General features: G+C 41.1%; 1 protein-coding gene across 1 annotated transcript in view; it reads left to right on the top strand.

Annotated features, from left to right (window-relative positions):
- The first annotated feature begins 378 nt into the window (after positions 1–378).
- Positions 379–24,004, top strand: part of LOC109482321 — a 31,628-nt gene continuing 8,002 nt past the window's right edge. Inside the window, exons 1-9 of the mRNA XM_019785003.1 lie at positions 379–507; positions 8,642–8,829; positions 17,392–17,587; positions 18,491–18,673; positions 19,728–19,837; positions 20,238–20,366; positions 21,048–21,144; positions 21,724–21,845; positions 22,403–22,535. Of these exons, the coding sequence (XP_019640562.1) occupies positions 8,705–8,829; positions 17,392–17,587; positions 18,491–18,673; positions 19,728–19,837; positions 20,238–20,366; positions 21,048–21,144; positions 21,724–21,845; positions 22,403–22,535 (1,095 nt within the window). The 5' untranslated portion in view covers positions 379–507; positions 8,642–8,704. The remainder of the gene's footprint in view (positions 508–8,641; positions 8,830–17,391; positions 17,588–18,490; positions 18,674–19,727; positions 19,838–20,237; positions 20,367–21,047; positions 21,145–21,723; positions 21,846–22,402; positions 22,536–24,004) is intronic.

Below are 24,004 nucleotides of genomic sequence, written 5' to 3'. Positions count from 1 at the left end.
TCAGGGGGTTGATATTAAACCTCAGAACTTTTGCTCCTTTCTGATCTCAAGAAATATGACTTTATGCTGTATCTTTAATAACCACCAACTGATGTATTTGGAAGAGAATTTTTGACCATATCAAAAGTTACTATTAGGAAGCTATCGTAAGTGTAAAATCAATTTTATTCGATAGGATACTAGTATTGTATGTCACATTCCAATTCAATCTGCATCATAACTAATATTTTTTACTTGTTCCATAATTTTACTGTCACTGAAAATCACAAAAGCATTTTTTCAGTCACACACAAAAAATGAAATCATCTTTATACACACCCCTGTAGTGTTACCGAAGTTGAGACCGCCCAAAAATGGTCACGTGGCAATAATTAGTCCAATCAAATCTCGCGGCGGTTTCCCAACGTCCACAAACATGGCGGCGTGCTGTTTGTGTTTTTGTCTCACCTGACGGTTTTTAGGAATTTCTCGCCCGAAATAAGCCGCTTTCGATGTGATTCTTGTCAGGTAAGTGCACGGAAACAACACTTATCCGTACCCAGTAGTCTTAGGTGTCAAGAAACTTTGTAAAGTTTCAAAATAGAGTCTCGGAAACAAGCGTGAAAAGGTCTGGAAAGCTTCGAAAGTAGTTTGTTCGCGATGCTACCACAGGTGGGAAAATTTTGGTATGTAGACGAATAATTTAGAAGTACACAACAGGTGCACCTAGGTTTGTCTAACGGACACTGGTGACCTCTGACTTCTTCTTTGAAGTGATGATTTACCACTTTCCTGCTAAGGTGTTAGTTTATTTAAGAAGAGGTTGAGCTGAGACACTTTGTTGCACTTCGGCGTTGTCTAAATGCGTTACCAAGCGCATCTGTAGTACGTAACGTTATGTTTAAAATTCCGGGTAACCAACTTTTCAAACTGTCCATGCGTATGTAGAATGTAATTGCACTATTGCAGAAACGGTTTTCGCTATAACTTCATGTTACCCTACCAATCCTCGTTCCAGATCACAGTTCCTATTCCAGATGACAACGCAATTACGACCAGCGAAGCCAGAGCATAGAGACGACTGAGTGTATTCTTTGTTCTCTCAAACCAACTGCGCAGTACGCATGCGTACATCGGATCAAACCATTATCCTAAAGGGGGTGTTTCTACATGGCAACACACGCCCCCCCTGGCTGAGATGTCGTCCCGACATTTGACAATAAATATTGAACTGTTGTAAATAACATGTAGAACTGTTAACTTGGAACTTCTCTATAGCTACATCTATGTGAATTCGAATAAAATATTTTTAACTTGTACAACAAAGTAAAGAGTGTTAGAACTGCCTTAAGAACCGCTTTGACTATTGAATTAAACTTAACTACAGCAAGACTGCATTTTTCACTACGTAACTTGCACGTACATTTCAAACATCGCGAAGGCACTGACTTCTACAGTAGCAAACTGATATAAGATAAGATTCTACTTCCATACAGAAGAGATAAATGCATACTAGCATCTATATTACTTAACAACATGGCTGAACAACTCGTCCACTTACTAATACACAAAGAAATCACAGCTTTCTTTCTTCCCCTAACTGATGCATTATAGTGTAATCTTCAGAATGTCACCTCTTAATCCACTAGAGAACGTTTCATACTCCCTACACTTTTTCTGAAAGAAATAGATTTACTATAGGAGTTCTTCATCAACAGACACATCAACAATCCACGGTATAATAACCTCCACACATGTTGATTGCCCAAGAAGTTTCACATGACCTGACGACAGATGTTCTCTCTTTCTCAAGTTCTACCTCATTCACACTATGTCTCTATTACACATGTTCCACAATATTATGCATTCACTGTTCATAATATAATTGTCCCTTGAGACTCTTCTCCTTCAGCGGGTAATCCACAGGTGCAGCGGCACAGGTACAGCAGATAATCCACAACACGAACAGTAATTCTTATTCCAAACAGTTAATTGTCCGCAAGAACAACAGGTAATCCACAGAAACAAGTAATCCACTGGAATAGTAATCCATGGCAGTTCACAGTCCACACAAATAGCAGGTACTCCACAGGAATAGTAATCCATAGCAGTTCACCATCCACCCGAACAGCAGGTACTCCATCCCCTTAGCTGAGCGCGTACATGCGAATTATCGGTATCAACTGTCTGCAGTGAGGGCACGACTGATATAATTGCCCAGGATGCCCTGCTCCCGCATTCCACATGTTCAGTGGCCATGGTGTCCCTACGTTCCACTCTGCTGCATTTACTGTGTTCACTGTTGGCACTCTCAAGTAGCCAGGTTGTCCACCTACATCATACGTGAGAGTCCGTGGTGGTCTCCTATTTCGTCTCGGTCTATTCTCTTCTGCTTCTGCTGAGTCTGGAACATCCTCACCACCCTGGGACACACAGGGCTGGTCCTCAGACTCAACTTCAACTCCACTTAGTGCAGATTCTTCTTTCTCGCTGTCACTATCGCTGTCTGAGCCTCCTGACTGGCTCTCAGGTTCAGGCTCTTCATCTTCTTCTACTCTGCTGGGCACAGCTTCTGCCTGGCTCTCAGGTTCAGCCTCTTCATCTTCTTCTACTCTGCTGGGCACAGCTTCTTCTTTCTCACTACCTCTCCCCTCCTCCTCTTGAGGTGTTCTCCTTCTACTCTGTTTGGGAACTGGGACCTCTAGGGGCAGTCCCTCGCATGGGAGTAACATATTTCTATGCAACACTCGTGATCTTCCCTCTTGGCACTCTGGGCGTACCTCATACACGGGGATATTTTTCCCCTTTTGCTTCACAACGATGTGGATTTTGTCCTCCCAGTGGGAACGCAACTTGCCCGGTCCTCCTCGGTCTGTCATATTTCTAACAAGGACCCGGTCACCACTGGACAGACTGAGACCGTGCACCTTTCTGTCGTACTGTTTCTTCCCTTTTGCACTTGTTTTCCTGGCCTGCTGACTCGCAATCCTGTAGGCCTCCTGCATGCCCCTTTTCCATCTCTTGACATACTCAGGATATGATTGAACCTCATGCTCCTTGTCTTCAATCCCAAACATAAGGTCCACTGGCAGTCGGGGGTGATGTCCATACAACAGGAAGTGGGGAGAGTAACCGGTGCTCTCATGTCGGGTGCAGTTGTACGCATGAACCACCTTGTTAAGAGACGCCTTCCAATCTGTCTTCTGGGATTCTGGGAGAGCACGTAACATCGCTAGCAAAGTCCGATTAAACCTCTCCACTTGACCGTTTCCCTGGGGGTGATAGGGAGTTGTTCTCGAGGGCGACACTCCACTCAGCTGATGTAGGCGTTGAAACAACCTGTTTTCAAACTCCGCTCCTTGATCATGGTGAATCTTGAGAGGATACCCAAATCTAGGAATGAAGTCATTGAAGAGCTTCTCTGCTGCTGTTCTCCCTGCCTTATTCCTGGTGGCATATGCTTGAGCAAACCGTGTGAAATGGTCCACAACCACCAGAATGTACTCGTAGCCACCTTTGCTCCTTTCAAGGTGGACATAGTCAATAGACACCAGTTGTAGCGGCTCAGTGGTGATGATGTTAGTAAGTGGAGCTTTGTCTGGAATGTTTGGCTTCCGGCGCTTAATGCACTGACACTTGGAGGTGCAGTATTCAACTATGTCTCTCTGCATCTTTGGCCAGTAGAACCGTTGTCTTGCCAGGCTGACAACCCTGTCTGCTCCCAGATGGCCCATTTTGTCATGTAGTTCTTGGTATACAATGTTTCTATAGTCCTTTGGAAGCACTATTTGCAGAACTGGACCAGCTCTCCGGCGGAGAATGCCCTCATCATCGATCTGAAGCCTTTTCCACTCCCGCATGTACTCTCTTGTACCGAATGAGTTGTCTTGCCTCTCTCGGGTAGTGGGATTCCTCCCTTCTTCTTTCAGTTCAATTACCTTTCTAATGGCTGAGTCTCGACGTTGCGCTTCACCGATCTCCTTCTTGCTCAATGGTCCCATACTTGCACTCTTATCTTCAGGTGGTAGACTGTCAATGTTCGTAGTGATAGCACTTATCCATGTGGCATCTCCTTGATCAACCGCCTGCATGGCCTGGGTGGTGGCACTCAGTACATCACCACTCACTTCTTCTGTGCAGGTAGCCATAAACCGCTCAGCATCTCCTGGACTTGGACGTGGTACTCTTGACAGCACATCTGCGTCTGCATTGGCTTTCCCAGGTCGGTACTTGATGCTGAAGTTATAGTCCGCCAACTCTGCCACCCATCGGTGACCTGTCGCATTCAACTTGGCCGTACTCAGAACGTAGGTGAGGGGGTTATTGTCGGTATACACTTCGAACGATGGTGCGTAGTACAGATAGTCCCGGAACTTTTCAGTGACAGCCCACTTCAAGGCGAGAAACTCGAGCTTCCCTGAATGGAGGTGGTAGTTCTTCTCCGCCTGAGTCAGGGTCCTCGATCCATAGGCTATTACCCGCAGCTTCCCTTCACTTTGCTGGTACAATACAGCACCGAGACCCTGAGCTGATGCATCAGTGTGCAGTACAAAGGGTCGCTCGAAATCTGGGTATGCCATCACTGGTGGGCTAGTCAGCTGTTCCGTGAGTTGGCAGAGTATTCTCTGGTGTTCTTCTGTCCACTTGATTGGTTGTTTTGGGGCATGATTTGACAGCAAATCATACAGGGGCTTGGCAATCTGACTGAAGTTCTTAATGTATGTCCGGTAGTACCCAAGGAATCCCAGCAGCTTCCGCACATCCCCTACTGTGGTAGGTGTTTTCTCCTTCAGCGCATTGACAGCTGCCGTGTCCTCGGGGTCCATGGTGTAGCCCTCAGCAGTTACTAATTTCCCCACGTATCTCACTTGCCGCCTGAACATGATGCACTTCTTTGGTTTAAGCTTGCACCCGTGCTCCTGAAGGCGACGTAAGACCCTCCTGTTCCGCTCAACATGGGATTCAAACGTGTCACTATGGACCATGGTATCGTCCATATAGGGTTCACAGATCACGTGGCTCAGGCCTTCTAATACCTCTTCCATGTGTCTCTGATATGCTGGAGGTCCGTTCTTAAGACCGAAGGGAATTCGAACCCATTCGTACAAGCCGTATGGAGTAACGAACGCTGTGAACTCCCGACTTTCCTCATCCATGTAGCCTTGATGGTAGGCCTTACCCTGATCCAGGACGGAAAACCAGGTGCTTCCTTTCAGGCGGTTCAAGATGTCTTGGATCCTCGGTAGTGGTTGCCTGTCTGACATTGTCTTCTCGTTCAAGGCGCGGTAGTCAATGCAGAGCCTCATGCTCCCATCCTTCTTTCGGACGCACACCATCGGAGAGGAGTAGGGTGACTTTGATTTGGTAATCCACCCCTGGTTGATGAGGTCCTCAATATACTCCCTCACTTCTTTATACAGAGGTGCTGGGATGGAGACGTAATTCTTTTGCACTGGCTCTGTGTCTGTCAAGTTGAGTTTCAGCTTGAGACCTTCAATACTGCCGATATCAGACTCATCTCGAGAAAATGCACCTGATTCCTCCCGGAGCATCTGTTTCACAATCTTCCTCTGCTCCTCGCTCAAGTGTGACAGGTCAACTGGAGGGTCCCACAACTCATCTTCTGCCTGAACAGTGTTTACTTGAGCTTGCTGTGGTGTTTGCTGTGGTTCTTCGCTCACTGGTCTCCTGTCCTCAGTTGTTGGGTGTTGAGATCCCTCAGGCACTCTCCTCAGCTCAACCGGTACTGCTGATCGTATTGGTTCTGCTCGACCCAACACTGTCTTTGCCGGCAGGTAGACATCATATTGGTTGGGATTGGTTACAGGCACCTTGATCATCCCCGTTGAGTTAACTGGGATGAGTGCCGGTCCCACTTCCAGGCCCGTGGGCCAATCACCGGCTTCATCTGGTTCAAACAGCATGATCTGTTTCTCCTCCACTGAGCCGCGAGGAATCCTGCACCTAACTTGAACTGTTGCCCCTCGTGGTAGCCGAACTCTCTTCCTGCCGACCCGCACTCCTGCCGGGTTCGGGACGCTGAACTCTTCTATCAGGTTAACCAGGGCCGCCGCCCTCTGTGGCCGAACCGGCAGCGCCCTCGACAGCAGGGCAGAGTCACTCCCACAACGCTTTTGGATTTCTTCGATGACGTTGTATCCAATTATCGGATGGTCCTGACTAGGGCTGTTGGTTGTCAGAAATGGCACAGAGATAGCTGGTGAGTCATCTTCGCTTAGTTTAAAACTGACCTCTACCCATCCACTGTATGGGATCTCTGTACCATTTGCCGCCTGTAAGTTGAGGCTTGCTGTGTCCTCAAGTATCTCTATTACTGGTCTGACCTTGATCTCTGGTAGATTCTTCTCTCTCCACGTATCTGTCATGATACTCACTTGTGCACCGGTGTCCCATAATGCCAGGACTGGCTGGTCATCCATCTTACACGACACCAGGCACCGATTCCCGACTAACTTTGTTATTTTAGTTCTTTGTTTTGGTGTTAGATGTGACGCAGTCATGGCGTTGACGTGAACCGATTGCTGTTGATTGTTGTTTGCTGTTGCTGTTTGTTGTTGTTGTTTGTTGTTAGTTGTTGTTACCGAGGGCTGTTGATTGTTATTATTTGGTGTTGTTTGTTGTTGTCGTTTCTGGGACGGTTGTGAGCTGCCTAGGACGACCCCTCGTCCCCTTGGGGTGCCCCTGAAGCGTTTCCCTGGTTCTTGTTTCGGCACCACCGAGCGATGTGGTTGTTTCCCCCACACCTGAAACAATGACGGCACAGCTCCATCCCCTGTTGTGTACATTGGTTGCACCGCGGGCTTGTTACAGTGACCTTGTTGACGTGAGCTTGTTGAGGTGAGCTTGTTGATGCGAGCTTTTCGTCCCGTTCTTTCTGGTCCACGATGGCTCGGCTCAACTTCTCCAACAGTAGGATGTCGCTACTGTTGGAGTTGGCTACCAGGTACGGCTTCATCTCCATCCTAATGTTATTGTCCCTCAGGCCTGTTTGTACGGAGCGGAGGAACATCGCCTGGACCAATTTGGCGTCATATAGTCCATCTTCTTCCTTTGATGCTTCTACCACCTTGTCTCTCAGCCCCATCATCCTTGTGACAAAGCCTTGTGAAGACTCCCCTTCTTCTTGGCATCCGATGCTTAACTTACGGTACAGGTCGGTAGCAGTTTCCTCTAATCCATGGGCTCTTATCACCTGTTCGACCAATGTGAGGTTCAACTGTTCTTTCCCTTCCAGGTAAGTCCGAAGAGGTGACCCGGCTGGTATCGCCCTGATTACTGCATCTACCACCTCCTCCTCTGTATATCCCTGCCTCAAACCACTCTTGATTTGGTATGTGAGGGACTGAAATCTCAGCTGCCCCACCTGTCCTGTTATCTTGAACTCCTTCTTGTGGTTGGACCCTGCTTGTTGGTTGCCCTTGCTGCTATCCACCTTCCACCTTGACTTCTTCTCCGATTGCCAGAGTGCTCTTCTTACAGTGTGGCTTCCTTCTCCAGCAGATTCACCCTCCAAAGTGGCCAGTCTCTCTCCCAAGCGCTCTATCCCAGTGAAACAACCGTTTACTACTCGTGCCAGGTTCGTGGTGGCATCAACTAGGTTTTTCATCGTCACCTCCGGCGTCTGAGGACCTGATGTTTTATCGTCACTACTACTGTTCTGTGCGCCTTTTCCTCCTTCCGCCATACTTCTCTTGTAGTGCTCAAATATCCCTCTAAAACTACCGTAATCTTGATTCAGCGCACCGACTTTCAACCTCTCTTTCGTAGCAACAATACTGCAGTCGCCCTCCCCCTTACAACCGCGGCGCCATCTTGTTAACCCTTGAACTTTGTTTTGTTTACGTATGATTTGACCTCTCTGACCTTTTGTCCCGTGACCACTTTTGGCGCGAACTTTTCTCTCTCACTCCGGCGTCTGTGGCAGTTTCTTCGTCGCAATCGCTTCATCCGCTCCGTTACTCCAGGAAATAGGATCTCGGTAGAACCTCCAAATGTTACCCTACCAATCCTCGTTCCAGATCACAGTTCCTATTCCAGATGACAACGCAATTACGACCAGCGAAGCCAGAGCATAGAGACGACTGAGTGTATTCTTTGTTCTCTCAAACCAACTGCGCAGTACGCATGCGTACATCGGATCAAACCATTATCCTAAAGGGGGTGTTTCTACATGGCAACATTCACACTGCAAAATCAAAACAAGTGACAAATATATGAGTCTATCATAATTTATAGATTCATACTACTACTGTAGTACAGAATAATGAACGTGAACTTCAAACACAGTGAAAGCTTTGTTGTCCTTGTACTGCTAAAAAGATAATACTTACCCTGGGTGCCAAACTAGTATCGGGCCGTTAGCCGTTTTCCTTCGACAGCCAAGACTGGCAAGAGCCCTTCGCCCACCAATCTAAATTACCGCTGCGGGGGAGTTGAGCCTGAGGGGTTTGTCCGGCCCTTCCATAAGGTCCACACACCTCCCCTCCTGTCTCAGTGATACCCCTCGCGGGTTTTTAGAGCGATATCCCAGACAAAGACGAAGATAATAGTTGATATTAAATTTTGATACGGTTTTTACTGTAAGGCCATTTACTTCACGATTTATCAATAAACCAATTACTATAACTAATTTCCCTTTTAGGTCCCTTCCTGTCCAGTAGTTTGATAGATTGACCCGTCCTACCGCTGACATGATGCAGTAAACATGTCGTCTGACGAGGAGATTCTCATGCGGAATGTGTCGGACCTGCGCAAACGGCTGCAGCAGACAGAGCAGAGTCTCCGCAGACTGGACACCGCAGCTGTGGCCGCAGCAGTGGACGCCAACGGGTGAGTCCCGCAGCACTGTCTGCTTATGACATGAAGCCTTAATTAAACATATTGTTTTTGTTACGTTTCTTCTTCTTCTCCAAACAGTGACCTCTGACCTGACTGAACCATATTGTCTCTCACCATGGTAACTGGTGTTGGGTTACATCATGTTGCAATTTTATAATAGGAGGGATTTAGACTACTATCACCATATATGTGAATGTGTTTGACTTTGAGTAAGAATATGGTAGATATACTTTTACATTATGCATTTGCTTTGCAAATGTTACTTTTCTAGTTCTAACAACTGACTTAATTTTTACAGTTTAAGAATGTAAGAAAACACACATTTCAATGCAAAATGTGCCAACAGTTCAAACAAAATATTGTACTACATGTAATGTTCAGCAATTCCAACACACAAATGCGGTTTGTGTTCAAATTGTATTCTCTGTAATATCTATGCACATTTACTTGACTGTAGCAAAGTAAAAATCTGCTTGTAGGACTGCAGTGATTCACACAGCAGATAGGTGGCGTGCATGACATGTTACCAGTTTCAATGGACTAGCAAGTGGCAAGAGGAAAGGATAGACAGTAAATAAGATAATTACACCCCTTCCTGTATCAAAAGCGATCAATCTAACAATCAATGATTTAATCTGTTACCCAAACTTGCCAGTTAAGCCTGAATTATATTGATTTACACCTAAACTACTAGTAGTAGTCATATCTGTCATTAGCACACATACCGGTACAAAATTTATAAAATTTGAGTACTGGATAAAATAGGTTCAAAAATTCAATTGCCATACCAATTTAATAGGATTTGCCTGTTTCTTTTTCTGATTAAAAAAAATTGTTCTCAGTGTCACTTTATATTTTCATATTTTTTTCTCCAAAAATCAGAGAACCAACAAATTAGATTGGTGTGGGAAACAAATTATATTGTTAATCTGCATACAAATGACATGATGAAGCCCTATTTGTAACAGCCTGGAGAGAATTGACAGACTCGAAAGACATTATTGTCAAGATCCACACATAGGCCCTGTAGGTAACAATTGTCAATCCAATCCACCTCATACATGTGAATTATCTGGTATATGAAAAAAAAAAAATAGGCATCTTTTCCCATGTTATCTCTTTATATATACGTTAGTATAACCAACAAATTAAAATATAGCCACCAAATTACTAGTAGATTGTTGTTCTCAAATGACATGATGAATCCCTATTTGTAACAGCCTGAAGAGAATTGACTCGAAAGACAACTTCCACAAATAGGGCCCCTTCTAGATAACATAATTGTCAATCCAATCCACCTCATACATGTGAATCTGGGAAACTATATGAAAAAAAAGGCCTATTTTTTCCCATGTTTTCTCTTTAACTATAACCAACAAATTAAATTGGTATAGCCACCAAATTAGATCTACATGTATGTTGTTCTGCATACAAATGACATGATGAAGCCCTATTTGTAACAGCCTGAAGAAAATTGACAGACTCGAAAGACAAGATCCACAAATACATGTAGGCCTTCTAGATAACAATTGTCAATCCAATCTACCTCATACATGTGAATTATCTGGCATATAACTACCCATTGTGGTAGTTTCCTAGACAGTTACTAGTGATGCGTTAGCTCTGATGACTATGATTACAGAGGGTAATTTGTCGCACACAGACAAAGAGTTGTTACTGACAACCACTCATGACCAGGATAGGAATTGATTAGGCTTACTCTGTAGGAAATTCAAATTAGTGCTGTGTTTCCGGTTTAAGTCCTGAAAAAAACAAAACAGAGATGGTAGTTAGAGATTCTCTTTTTTCTTCTTTCTTTAATTTTTTTTCACATTCAGGCGACACCAATTTGATTTGTTGGTTCTTGGATTTTTTCAGAAAAAAAAATGAAGCAAAAGGGCGAAAAAACTAAAAACAGGGCTAGGCATCATATTATAGCCCCAAATGCTATGATAAGAGCCATGAATTCAACACAAAAGGCAGGGTAAAATATTTAAACAATGAATTTTGAACTTTATTATACTTATATCATACCAAGTTGCATTGATAGATGGAAAAAGTTGTAAAAACTAGGAAGAAAGGGACTTTCTTCAACTGTTGGGGGCAAAATATTAGCATTATTTCAGTTGATTCAGAACCAGAATCTTTTTTTTTTTTTGCAAATCAGAAAAAAATGAAGCGGCGAATCCGAGAACCTACAAATTAAATTGGTGTGGCCTTAGGCTAACAAATAAAGTTTAACAATGCATTGGGACTATCTGGGTATATGACACTGGGTATAGATATTATAAAGATGCCAAAAGAACTTTCAGTTGATGTTTTTTTTTCAAAACCCACCCTTGTTTACCAAACAGCATGTGGTAAAACATGGTTGTGTTTTGAGCCCTGTAGTTTACGCCCGATACGCCTGGGGGCATGCATTCACATGGTAATTACTCGTGTAACAACCCACGCTTCACCAGACCATAGTCAGCCTGGCCTCAGTACTGACACAATCGTGTAGACACTAAAACCATCTGCCATGTTTTCTACCTGATTCTGTGTTTGTATCCTTGCAGGTAAGCAAAGAGCTTTGCTGTTCTCTTGTTTTTAGTGTGTAGGAGATTAGTGATGGGGATTAAAAAGGGATTATCTTCTGGGACGCTTTAGCCGGCAGATTTTCAGGTATTGGATTGTTGTGAATGCATGTAGAAGCACACGGCATATGTACGTACAAATAGTACAACAAATGCATTCGGAAACAAGCAATAGCTGTTTTGATTCAAAGTCATTGCCAACAGTATTTTTTTCGCTAGAAAAACAATGAGTAACTCTTATACTCAAGCCTTTTTTTAGGCCAGAAACCAACTTTTGGAATAAAAGTAGTTAGATAATTTTGAAGCAATTGGATGTCAGGCATTTTTGCTCGGCATTTCTACTTTTTGTACATTATGAGAGCTTTCTAAGATTCTTTAAACCATTATATAATTTAAGCAGCTTGTTTCAAAGACATCTTTGTCCATTTAGTGACTGAGCTTCCACTAAAAAAGTGAATTTGTACTGGAATTGTTTATTACTATTAAGTAAATATATCAGAAGAAAAGAAATACCAGAATTGTAGATGCTTCCCTTTTCTCCATGTCATCCATATTAACTTAAGACATTTATAATACAGTGTAACTTATTACTTTTATGCTATTTTTCAAAGTACGTCCCTGGTAGAGGTTCCATGCAAAGCCCAGATTTTAAACTGTGTTTCTTGTGTTTTCAAGACCTTCCAGAACAAAAATGTTTGGTGTTGCAAGCGTGCTCTTTTTAGACTTAATATATTAATTATTAGACATACTTGCAATTTATTACTCTAATTTTTTTACTAAATTACATAAATTACATGTACATCCCTGGTAGAGGTTCAGTCCAAAGCTGATTTGAAACAGCGTTTCTTATGTTTTCAAGACCAGTCCCAGAACAAAGCGTACTGTTTGGTGTTGTAAGCGTGCTTGTGGTGGTTACCAAATATTGTAAACTCGGCCGGCTTTCAGCACCCTGAAACTCTAGTTGCCGTTCAATTGTGTCGACCCCCTCAACAAATAGGGGGGCATTGGCCGTGACATCTGTTGGGAAAGTATGTAGCACACAGAGGGCTTAGAGGCTCTTAGGTACACATACACTTTGTAAGTCGAAGGTATAAACACGACGATCGTTATTCAAAACACTGCTTGTGCGTCAGAGCATTGGTATCACTTACAACTGTCATATGACGCAATTTCAAATTCAAGGCAGACAAAAAAATATTCTGGATATAGAATTTGTTTGATATTTAATGGCAAGTTTGGTTTTGATTTATTTCTAAGCACAGTTGTGTCATCATTTCATAAGGCCACACGAATTTAATTTGTTGTTTTTCGGATTCGCCCTGTTCATTTTTTTCTGATTTGTAAAAAAAAAAAGATTTTACGTTCTGAATCAAGTGCAAAATGCTCAATGAAAGACATCTTTTGGCCCCAATGGTTGAAAAAAGTCCTTTTCTTCTTATAAGTTTTTCAATGTAACAATACAATTTTGTTTCATTTAAGTTCAAAATCTATAAACCAGGTATGTTCACTTCATGGCTCATATTGTAACATTTCCGGCTATCATGGGGTGCCTTGGTCTGTTTTTTTTTCTTTGCCCTGTCGCTCCTGATTTTTTTTTAAAGATCTGAGAAACAACAAATTAAATTGGTATGACCTAATGGTGACAGTAAAAAAATAACCAGAAATTTGACTTTAAAAAAAAGTTTTATGTTTTTGCAGTCTTTGAAAAAATACGTATTCCCTACTTGATTTAAATTTGTGAATTCATGTGGGTTAGAATTAGACGCTTTCAAATTGTGGTCATCTCTCAAGATACAACGAGCAATTTTCCACTATTTTGTGATTTGCACCACTTGACATTTTACCTGCCGTGTGTGTCAATGAAAGCTCGGCTGCCATTGGTCAGTCTTCCCTCCTGAATAGGCCGGGCCCCGCTCAGTAACCTTCCGGTAACAATGGCGTGACCTGAGGGTGTAAACAATGTAAGGAAAGGTCAGGGTTAGGAGTTACCAGTAGGGATCTCTACCTACATGTGTGACCACTGGACTGGACTCACATTGAACAAGTCTGTGGCAGTTATAGCAGTTTGTCACTTGCTAAATCAGAGCTCAGTTTTATTCTACTAATTTTTAGGATTTTAACTCAAAGCCTTGATTGGTCGATAAAAGGTGAGTTTTTTTTTTGTTTTATTGAAAGTATTGTACTGTTCAGTTACTGTATTGTATTGTTCACTTACTGTATTTTAAGCCACTGTTCTTAGCAATTATGAGTCTTTTTGACATCTCAACTGATGTAACATTATAGATAATGTAAACCATTGGCCAAGGCTTAGGGGTGTTTTATTTAGGGAAAATTTTGAATTTTGAGCTTCTGAAACACCGTTTCCTGCATTTTCATGTAAATTTTGCTGCTAGACTCAATATTAGCTTTAAGTTTAATGACATTCTCTATCCATATCTTTACATGCCGATTTTTGTCTGTTGAAAATTTCTGTTTGTCATGTCAGCAAAATTCTGTCAAATGATATTGGAAATGACTGACACTGGCTAGAACAGTCAGCTACTTTGTGTACTAACTCAATAGAGGCAATACTTTAACTTTAAATGACACATTTTTTAAAACCAAGTGTACTGTTATGTAGTTCTTGAATTTCAGGAGTTGGCCTATAGTTTCACAAGTTGACTAAGTCAAAAAAGATTTCACTGAGAGTTATATAGTGTCGTTGTTTTGAGGTCATCTTATGCGTAATGCTGTATACATTTTAGTTTAAAAAGTCACAAGCCATAGAATTAGAAACCTAGATTGTAGCTAAAACGTTAGCACACTGTTGTCTCCCCAAATATGTGTTTAGTGACCTAAGAATCCCCATTCAATTGGGCCATTCATAATATATGTCAAAGGTTATGTACATTCTGGCTTTCTAAGATTTGTTTATTCTCGAGACATACCGATGTCTTGGCTTCCAACGCAAGCACTCCGACTTCTTGTTGACTTTTCTTAAGAAGCATAAGATTCTATCGTAATCCTTAACTTCAAGTGGTTGACACATGTATGCTCGAAGATGTGTTGTGTTACAAAAACGATAGCGTTTAACTAAATGAAAGGTTTGGGTGTTGTGTATCATGTATATTGTTTGTTTTGTTATACGATCGCCCGAAGCCCTTTATGTATTTTCAGGGGCATGTTAAAGAATTGTAGAGCGAAGCAAGTTGGTAGCTGGGTTGGGTTGTCAAGTGTAAATAAAGAATTGTCACAATTGTCAGCATACATTGGGGATTAACAAAGGAGGAAACTATTGTGGGGCGAAGTATGCCGTCCAGGTGCACCTGTGCAGAAAGTGTGTTCTTCGAGCAAATAGGGTTAGGCTCGGGTTGGTTTATAAACAAGCTATTAGTACATGTATCAGTGTGCAGGTGGTCACTAATTGCCAAATATGCTAAGTTAAAGACACCCAAAGTGATTTCAGGGTGGTAAAACTGCATTTTCAAGGTCAATTTGCTGGTCGTTCTTTAAATTGAATCAACCTTAAGGCCACACCAATTTAATTTGTTGTTTCTCAGATTTTTTTCAGAAAAAATATGAAGCGACAGGGTGAAATAAAAAAAGGCCAAGGCACCCCATGTTAGCTGGAAATGTTCCAATATGAGCCATGAAGTGAACATTCTAATTGATTTTGAACTTTCAATGAAACAAAATTGCACATTGTTACATTGATAAATGTTAAGAACTAGCTATATAATATATTTAGGAAGAACAGGACTTTCTTTAAGCATTGGGGCCAAAATACGTCTTTCATTGAGAATTAAATTGCGGTTAATGTAGAACAAAGTTTTTTTTTTTCAAAAACATAAAACAAGGAACAGATGAACCAAGCAAGATAGAAGCTTTTGTTTTCAAAATAGTCTTTCCATGCATCACTAGAAAAGAGCCATCCAGAGAATGTTTTCATTCTGGAGCTTAGCAAGTTGAAGAAAACAACTGTGTTTAACATGCTTCTTAATATCTCAAAACAGATGTATGTTTGAAATATTTCGAAATTCAGGGCTCGAAATTCCTTTTTGGGAATAGGTGCATGCACTGGTGCACCCAAAAATTGGGGGGACAAAAAAAAAATGTGGGTGCACCATATAAAATAAAATACGTAGAATGCTAGCAAAAACTAATTATTTTTCATAAATCTAAAGATTAAAGTACTACGACAATGATTATTATTTGTTTGACACTTGGATGTTAAGAATATGCTGTATAACTTACATGTATGTCATGTACATAAACCTATGCACCAGTGCACCCACAGAAAACACAGCTCCAAATTTGGGAGCACTAAGGTGCACATGCACCAGTATTTTGAGCTCAGCCATTTGATGCAACTGACCCCTTCGTTTTCATCAGTGGTCTGATCCTTCAACCAAAATGATTTTTCTTTTTTTTTAAATCCTTTGAATAACTGAAGCTTTCCCAATTTCCTGTGCTTTGCCTGATCCTCCAGCTATTTGTTACTTCCTGATTAGTTCTGTCCAGTTTTCTGAATGACTGGACATTCCTTAGAAATGAAAGACCCTCAGACATATTGTGTGAGAAATCGGGACAGAGCCCAGGAGACCAGGTATTGTGTGAATCCAGTGGTGTTGAAAAGCAGCTATTATAGAATTTAATTTGGGGCATACGAACTGAAACATGGTATTTGCAGGTAACAGATTAAGGCACCTAAAGTGATTTCAGGACAGTAAGGCCACACCAATTTAATTTGTTGGTTCTCGGATTTTTTCAGAAAAAATATGAAGCGACAGGGCGAAAAAAAATAAAAATAAAAACAGGTCTAGGCATCCTATTATAGGCTTAAATGCTACAAAATGAGCCATGAAGTCAACACAAAAGGCTGGGTTAAAATTTAAACATTGAATTTTGAACTTTTAATCAAACCACTGCAATGATAGATGGGAAAACTGTAACAACTAGGAAGAAAAGGACTTTCCTCAACTGTTGGGGGGCAAAACATGAGCATTTTTCAGTTGATTCAGGACCAGAATCAATTTTTCTTTTTTTTTTGCAAATCAGAAAAAAACGAAGAGGCGAATCCGAGAACTAACAAATTAAATTGGTGTGGCCTAAAACTGGATTTTCAAAGTTTTTCTGGTATTTTTTAAAAAATACTTTAAGTTAGTAATTACTGAATCTACCTTATCCCTATTTAGCATGACTCGTATCTGTGAGGCAAAATGTGATGTACCGTAGCTCAGACTTTAAAAAACGTTCTTTCATACCATAGGCAGGTTCTAACTATTAATGGGTGGTACCCAGAAAATAAAGGGATTCCTCACATACATTGTTTCTTGTTTTTGGCCTATTACAATTTTATGCTTCAAGTACAAAATTTGTATGTATGTAATAAATGATGACAGTATTATAAATCTAATTATGTCATACCTGGGCCGCGATTACGTTCGATACGGGTGTTCAGACCCGTGTGATAACTAGCGGTAGGGCCCGGGGGTTCTTTACGCATACGGCCCGGGCCTTCCAAATGTTCCATAGAACAATTCGAACGCGTTTCGCTCTAACTGCTTGCACCGCTTTCGAAAATTCGAACACAAAATTCGGACGTTGGAATTGATGTTGTTGCATTTTGGGGGTTTAGGGACACCACATTTTCGCTCATTTCGCATTGCAAGGCGTGTTTTCTTGGGTGGGTATGACATAAATAAAATACAACACGGTGTATTCCGCATCACCCTCGGTCCCAGCCCTCGCGCGAGTCGGATTGCCCTCGGCCGAATATACAGAATACCCTGTGTTGTATTCTATATATATCAGACAGAAGTATGGACCAGGTATTTTTGTTTTGCTGCCCTGAAATTGCGTTGGATTTTGTACTGTGAATGACAATTTTGTGCTGCAAATTACACCAATTTATTAATAAGCAAGTAACCCGATTCGCGTTAATTTGCAATTCCTAATATGCTGATCCCGATTTACAGTCTTTGTTTTTTTTTTACAGATTTGATGACCTCCAGTCCAACTACTCCTCTCCTGAGAGGTTACCACCTTTGACCCTTGAGGACTTGACCCCTGACCCCTCAGAACATGCCCTGGATGACCGTGGTTTCTATAGTAACCATGATGCAGTAGCTCCCATTGGTCTGTCGTATGGCAACGTGAGGGCAGACTTTGGTGTTCCCGTGCAGAGAGATATGGTAAGGGTTTTGTCACAAAATACTGTAATTCCTGATTTTTCACTGTACTGTTAGGCCACACCAATTTAATTTCTTGGTTAACGGATTCGCCCTCTTCATTTTTTTCTGATTTGGAAATAAAAATAAAAATTCAGAATCAACAACAAAATGCTCATATTTTTTCCTGAACAGTTGAAAACAGACCCTTTCTTCCTACTTGTTACAGTTATTCCATCTTTCAATGCAGTGGTATCATTAAAAGTTCCAGATTCATTGTTTAAACGTTGAACCAGCCTGGTGTGTTGACTTCATGGCTCCTATCGTACAATTTTGGGCCATAATAGGATGCCTAGGCCTGTTTTTATTTTTATTTTTTTTCACCCGCCCGCTCCATTATTTTTCTAGAAAAATCCTTTAACAAAGAAATTAAATTGGTGTGGCCTTATATTCACTGTTTTCACTGTCACTTCTCTGTACCGTGAACTTATCATTACAGTTAGCAAATAATTCCTGGTTCTGAAGAAACATTTGGTATAAAAAGGAGACAATAATGAATTACTGAATTAGTACACATAGAACTACTGATAACTACTAAGAAACTACTTAAAGTAAAACTACTGGGTTTGACTTATTTTTTGAAGACAGAGGAAGACAAAGGATCCCACTTTTTCCATAATTTGTGGGTTTTTGGATGTTAAGAGGAGAGTAGTTTTCTTTCATTTGTATATGTGTGAAAGTTTGGATAGAATTTGGAAGCTACATCGAAAAGTTCATTTCGTTCATTGCTATAGAGGGTACAATTTGAGATTGTAAAATGCGTTTCGTCTTCCACTGTATTCAATGTACAATGTTTGCAATAATGTAACCACGATGTAAAACAAGATCGTTAGTCAAGCGAACTGAGGCGTGTTTTGTTCCCGAAAGCCGTCCTCGGCGCGGTCGCGGTCGTCGGCCTCCAGTTTCGACATGGGGGACGGGGAAAACGAGCTCCTGAGGAAGAAACTGGCCAAACTGCGGCAGGAGAACACCCAGCTCATCTCCCAGAACCACAAACTGCACACTGACATGGAGAACACCATGTACCAGCTGCACCAGGCTAACAATAAGGTAGGGGGCGCTCATGTACACAGACATGGAGAACACCATGTACCAGCTGCACCAGGCTAACAAGGTAGGGGGGCGCTCATGTACGGGGAGTTTGAAAAGAATAGAAGTCCTTACTTCCATGTACAAGACAGTGCTCAGTCAGATTAGTGTAACTTCTAACACAAGACATTGGACTTACCCAAATTAGTCTGAAAGCTCCTGTTATACAGGACACAACACTTAAGCTCCTGTCCTGTATAACAGGAGCTTTCAGACTAATTTGCATCATCTTGTCTTGACTTGTCTGACTTTTGTTCCTTTTTCGACTTCCAAAAAAAAATTTGTCTTCACTTTATTTGCATATCAATCAACAGGTTGTGTATATAAACCTGCTTTCCCCTCTGGTCTCTCAGTCACTGACGAAAGCTAGTGGATACTAGCTGAAACGTCTGACGTTTTCAAAATCATATCCAGTTGCTTGAGTAACTGTTTTTTGGCATAATGACAGTCTTTGTCATAAGTGCTCATGACACCAAAATATGACCTTAGCTGATTGTAATTAACATAACTAGTATTACCTGGCTAACAGACACATTTACAATAAATATGCACGGTTCTCCTGTTATATTTGAAATTGTAATGCCCTGCCATGGAAAAGTCAGCACAAGCCAGTACTGGCAGGCGATTTATTAGTTTTGCATGTCTGTATTTCTTCCTGAGCTGATGTCACCCTGGGTGATGTCAGCTCTGGAAAAAGCACAGAAATGCAAAAATAAAACACAGAGACGCAAATAGAGATGCGCAAAGTGGGCGATTGGGAAGCTTGCTAGAGTCTCTAAAAATTCACTTTTAAAAGTTCATACAAGCTCAATTCCTCAGTCAACATGATTGGAACAAACTTCCAGTGACTATATTGTATGTATATTGTACACTTCCGATATTTGTATGTATTTTACAGACTTTTTTTGGTGACATTTGGTCTTTAAGTAAGGGGTCTTTTCAACATGGCCAAAACTATTCATGGGTATTACATGACTGTACTCGACAAGTAAATCTCCTTTTCCATCCCCACCAGATGAAGATCCTGACTATGGAGCTGGAGGCTCACAAGGAGAGTGTTCCCTCACTGGAGGACAAGGTCGTCAGTCTGGAGGCAGAGGTCACAGCACACGACAAGGCTTTAAGGTAGACATGGACTTCTAATCTAATGAAAAATATCAATGATTTTTATACCTCTTTGATATCTATTTAAATGTACATAGCTGGGCCGCGATAACATTCGATAACAGTGTTCTGGCTTTCATGGCTTCTATTGAACTACTTGAACGCGTTTTGCCCTAACCATTTGTGCTGCTTTTGAAAATCCAAATACAGAATTCAGACGTTGGAATTCGTGTTGTTGCATTTTTTGGATTAAGGACACCAAATGTTGGCTCATTTTGTGTTGAAAGGCACATTTTCTTGGGTTGGTTTTTGCAAAGTATTGTAGACTTTAAATAAAAATAAAGTTTGAAGTCCTTCTGTACCAGATTGTGAATTATAGGGCAGTGGTAAATGTTTGTTGTTTTTGTTGTTGTTTACCCAGAGAGGCGGAGGAACGTCTGGACGAGGTGCAGAGACAGTTGTCGGACAGAGAGCGAGACGTGAAGAGACTCCAGGCTGAAAACAAAAGCATCAAGGCTGACTTACTGGAGGAGACAGGGGAGAGGAAAAGGTCTGTGTAGCCCCTTCAGATGTGCAGTATTGTTTAAACTAGTGCTGTGTACCTAAACCCACATTTAGGTTCAAGCCCGGATTCAAGTCCGGACTTGAAGGTTGCAAGGTTTAGGTTCCATTCCGGACTTAAGTCTGGACCCAATTAACCAATGGCATAATTATACAAAATTGCATGTTGGCAACATTGTAATGTTGTTTGGGTGAAACTGTGGCAACAATCACATGGAGGCCGACACTTGGCAATGCCTGGAGGCAATGTTTTCTTCATTTTGCAGCCCAGATTTTCTAATCTATGGAAGGTTTTAACTGGTTTTAACTGGTTTGGAATCAAATTGTGTATGTGACTTTTTTTTTGTAGTAGATCTAGAACTGGTTCTTGACTTTTAGTTTTTTTGGACTTGAACCTAAACATTTTTACAAGTCCGGAACCAGTCCAGTGAACCAGTACACAGCACTAGTTTAAACTAAATATATGTGCATTGTGTGCTGACACTTTTTAGTATCTAGGGTTTATAGATAAAGGGAATCAATGTAACAGTACTTGTCTTTGTCCAAAAATGACTATTTGACTATGTGCATAACATGAACCTGTAGAATTTATGGAAACAAATAGTATCCAGATTTTTACTCTGTTAAGTATTTAACAGTTTGTGTGGGTTCTGCTGAATTTTTTCTCTAGATCTGAGAACCAGCGAGACGAAGCTTTACAGAGATTGGAGGAACTTTCTGAAGAGCTGGAGGACTACAGGTCAAAGGTCAAGGAAAAACTAAAAAAGGTAAGAGCCAGTTGCAGCACTTGTCCATTTTTGCCTGTAAAAAAAAGAAAAGTGTAAAGAATTCTTCCTATGGATTTTCAAGTGTTTTTCCGTAACAACAAAATGTGATTTAATTTTTAAAAACTTCATAACTGTATTTGGCACTGTTGAAAGTTGGTTATTTTAATGTTTACCAAAGGAAAACATTATTGTTTTTGCTCAGTTTCTTCTTCTTCCATTCCAAACAAATAAGGTCAATGACCTGAACCAGACATCTGTCACCATGGTAACTAGTGTTGGGTTACATCATGTTGCAATTTTATGGCAGGAGGACTTAGTCTCTTGTTTATTATTTATTATTGTGCGAGATATTATTAAATTATCACCATATATATATATAATTATAATAATTATATAATCGATATGTATTGAATGTGTTTGAGTCAGAATTAACAGAGCAGACCTTATGCGCAGCAGATTTTCTATTAGAGTTTGTTTCTGTTATTGTTGGTGAATTAATGTCCAGTTTGCTAGAGTTTTGAGGAATTAGAAGTGGTGTGATGCACAATAACCCGTGTGTGTGTTAACTGCTCCCCCTAGCACCAGTTGACAGAAGAGCAGCTGCGGGACAGCCTGCTCCACTCAGACCGTGAGCGGGGAGAACTGCTGGATCGAGCAGCCTCGCTGGAGGGACAGGTCAAGGACCTGCAACAGCAGCTCAAGTATGTACAGAGTTCCTTTTTAAGTCTCTCTTTATTCAATTTTTACAAATAAACAAAAATAAAGAATGGCATGGCAGATTACAACTACATGTACATGTAAGACACATTGGTACCACAAAATCAAAACGTAAAAGTCGGAAACAGTGCAATTACAATTATAATACACCCCTATTGTCCATATTCACTTGTAACGTCGCTGTTTGCTTATTGTAAGTTTTCCCAACCTTATTGTAGTTACCTTGTCTGTATACAATTACAGTTTTGAGAAGGAAACAAAAGATATTACAGCTAGCTGACAAACTCAAGGAATACATGTGTATTTGATGTGATTTTTAATGTTCTATTGTTTTGACCTCTTTTACTGCGAGAGTAAAATAATGGTAGTTGTGTGCTATACTTTCGTATCTTAGGTCATAGAGACTATACCACTTTCATAGTCATCTATGTATATCATGTACATGTAATTGTTAAACCAGATTTGCTACCAACAACACAGTAAAATGTAGCAAAATTGCAGGTATTTGTAAAATCTGGAATGTCTACTGTATTTCCCCCAGGAGGTTACAGAACGAGGGAACAGTTGAGAGAACATCTAAGACAGACCTTGAGTCCCAGAACCTGGAGATGCAGCGGACAGTCAGCAGACAGGCACACAGGATCAACAGGCTGGAGAGTGATCTGGGAACAAAGGTTGGGTGAAAATATTCATATATCATCTTAGCTTTTGTGTTTGAATTAGATTCACAGCAAGTCTTTCAGTTGTGCACTTAGTACACAACATACTGTAATTATGGGTTCACCACACCACGAAGTGGTGTGGTGAAACCATATTGCTTTTTCTGGTGTTTCTTCTTCTTCTCCTCCTCCTTCTCCTCCTGCCATTTTTTAAATGGATTCAGCTTCTTCATTTTAGGGCCCAAGGTCCTGAAATTTGGTATGGAGGTACAGTGGGCAAATACCCCTAGGCGTTTTTTAAATTATTGTGATACAGGCTTTTTAGAATGGTTTTATTTGAGTTTTTTGGCTGTGTTATAGCAAATGTATTACTGTGTTAGTATGCCGTGTTTACATGTCTGGGCATGAGTCATCACAATGGAATGCAGGGCATCAACCAATAGGCATGCAGCTTTCCTCTATACTTCTTGCTGATTGGCTGTTGGGATTTAACTTGATTAACACCTGCACAGAGATTTCCATACTGACAGTATGTCTTTATTCAAGTGTTTTGGTAGGTATTTCAAGCTTTTCTGCTCCAGCATTGGAATGCGGGGCATGAACGTTTTTTTATTTATTTTGAAAATCAACAGTTTGCATTATGCAATTAAAAATCCTAACCAATAAAGTAGGGAATAGCTATCCAACTGTTGTTTTAGTTGTATGTTACTTCATATTATAGTTATATCAATGTAAATCATTGTTTTCCCTTGTGTTTCTCATTCTTTCCCTGCCATGACGTCGTAAAATGTGGTGAACCCATCGCTGTATTTGCTCCAAAGCAAATATTGGCCTTTCTAGTTATATTTCAGTCCATACCATGGTATGGATGAAATATATTGTGTTCTCTCATGTTTCTTCTTCTCCTGCCAAACAGTCAAAGGGATTCAACTCCGCCATCATTCAGCCAAATGACTTGAAATTTGGCATGGAGGTAGAGTGGGCCAATACCCCCAGGCGTTTTTTTCAATTTTTTGATAAATGCCTTTGAAAAATTTTTATGAAGGTTTTTTGGGGCATTTTTCGCCAAAAAATGGATTTTTGGATCCTGAGCCCTGGTTTTACAACCAAATGATCTGAAATTCGGTATAAGGGTACCTTGAACATGTGTCTACAGAATAGCAGTCATATATTTGGCATACACCACTTCCAAATGACTCATTTGGGGGACTTTAATGGCTCTTTTCAGCAAAAAAAGGGCCAAAAGTGCTATACCCGTTCCATGTTCTATCTAAAGAATGGCCTGTTCCATCTGCCGTTGGCCATGGAACACATGTTCCATTGCGGGTTACCTGGGGTCACATTGCACGCAAGTCGTGCGTAATGACCCACACATTCAATTTTATGTGCCTAAGACCTTCAAAATGTATCAAATCTCATCATTGTTAGTATTTGCATACCTGTAATAAGATTAGTAAAGCTTTCGAGATTCAATGTGCTTGTTC

This window comes from Branchiostoma belcheri, unplaced genomic scaffold (assembly GCF_001625305.1).
Source record: "Branchiostoma belcheri isolate BF01 breed outbred unplaced genomic scaffold, Haploidv18h27 scaffold6, whole genome shotgun sequence".
In the NCBI taxonomy this organism is placed as follows: Eukaryota; Metazoa; Chordata; class Leptocardii; order Amphioxiformes; family Branchiostomatidae; genus Branchiostoma; species Branchiostoma belcheri.
This window is presented reverse-complemented; position numbering and strand designations above follow the sequence as displayed.